Source organism: Penaeus monodon, chromosome 23 (assembly GCF_015228065.2).
Source record: "Penaeus monodon isolate SGIC_2016 chromosome 23, NSTDA_Pmon_1, whole genome shotgun sequence".
NCBI lineage: Eukaryota > Metazoa > Arthropoda > Malacostraca > Decapoda > Penaeidae > Penaeus > Penaeus monodon.
In genome coordinates this window covers 38,815,206-38,816,081 of record NC_051408.1, presented here as the reverse complement: position 1 = coordinate 38,816,081, position 876 = coordinate 38,815,206, and the positions used below count along the sequence as shown (strand labels likewise).

At 39.0% G+C, this 876-nt stretch overlaps 1 protein-coding gene across 1 annotated transcript in view; it reads left to right on the top strand.

Annotated features, from left to right (window-relative positions):
• The window catches only part of LOC119588243 (fibrillin-3-like), a gene marked incomplete at its 5' end in the record, with an annotated part of 37,181 nt that overhangs the window by 20,587 nt on the left and 15,718 nt on the right, over positions 1-876 (top strand). Inside the window, 1 exon segment of the mRNA XM_037936939.1 lies at positions 97-153. Within this exon segment, the coding sequence (XP_037792867.1) occupies positions 97-153 (57 nt within the window).

Below are 876 nucleotides of genomic sequence, written 5' to 3'. Positions count from 1 at the left end.
ACCACAATGGAACACGGACTCCCCTTTTGCACACCGGCCTTGGGTTTAGCGAAGTCTCCCCAAGCGGGCACCTGAAAAGCCACAATGGTCTTGTAGATATGTGTCAGGGCGACATCAAAGAAGAGCGCTGGCTGGAGACACCAAGAACAGAAGGTAACATACGAGTGTGATGCCTCCTGCTTTCAGTGGAAGTTGCTGCTCCTGCTTGTCCCCCTGTGTGTAGCCTGAACTCAGCAAAATCTCACTTTTGTTTTGCCAAATCTGCTTCTTTTGTCCACCCCCCAAAAATCTCACTCTTGCTTTTTTGTGTGTGTAAAACTTGCTACTCCTTTCGATGTATTGAACTTTTCTTTCTTTGTGCATAATGATGAAGATGATAATCTTTTAATTATATAACCACAAAGGTTAACGTGTAAAATAACGTGCAGGTAATAAGAATCATATAAACAGACAAGCGCAATGGTGCAAGTAATACTATTAATAATCTGTACTACAAGATTGGTGCATTTAAGCCTATATACCTTGTAACAAAGAAACGAGGTTTTTGGTTCAGACTTAAGGCGAAGCTCTGCATGCGGCATGGAATTATATAATATAATCTAAAAGAAAAACAGAAGGATAAACAAAAATATCTGAACATACAGGGCAGTGGAAAGGTACTGAGAGCATGATGTGTTTTAATTCCTAATATTCTGTGCCTCTTAATGAAGGTTTGTGACATAAAATATTGCTGTTTTTTTAACAACTGTTTACTTGTCCTCAATCTCTTCTGTTTGTTAATGTCCTTGCACTATGCAGAGACGCCTTACTTGTTGATCTTTGTGTGCAATAGAATACTCCTATATATTTACACGTACGAATGTTTGTATAAACGCA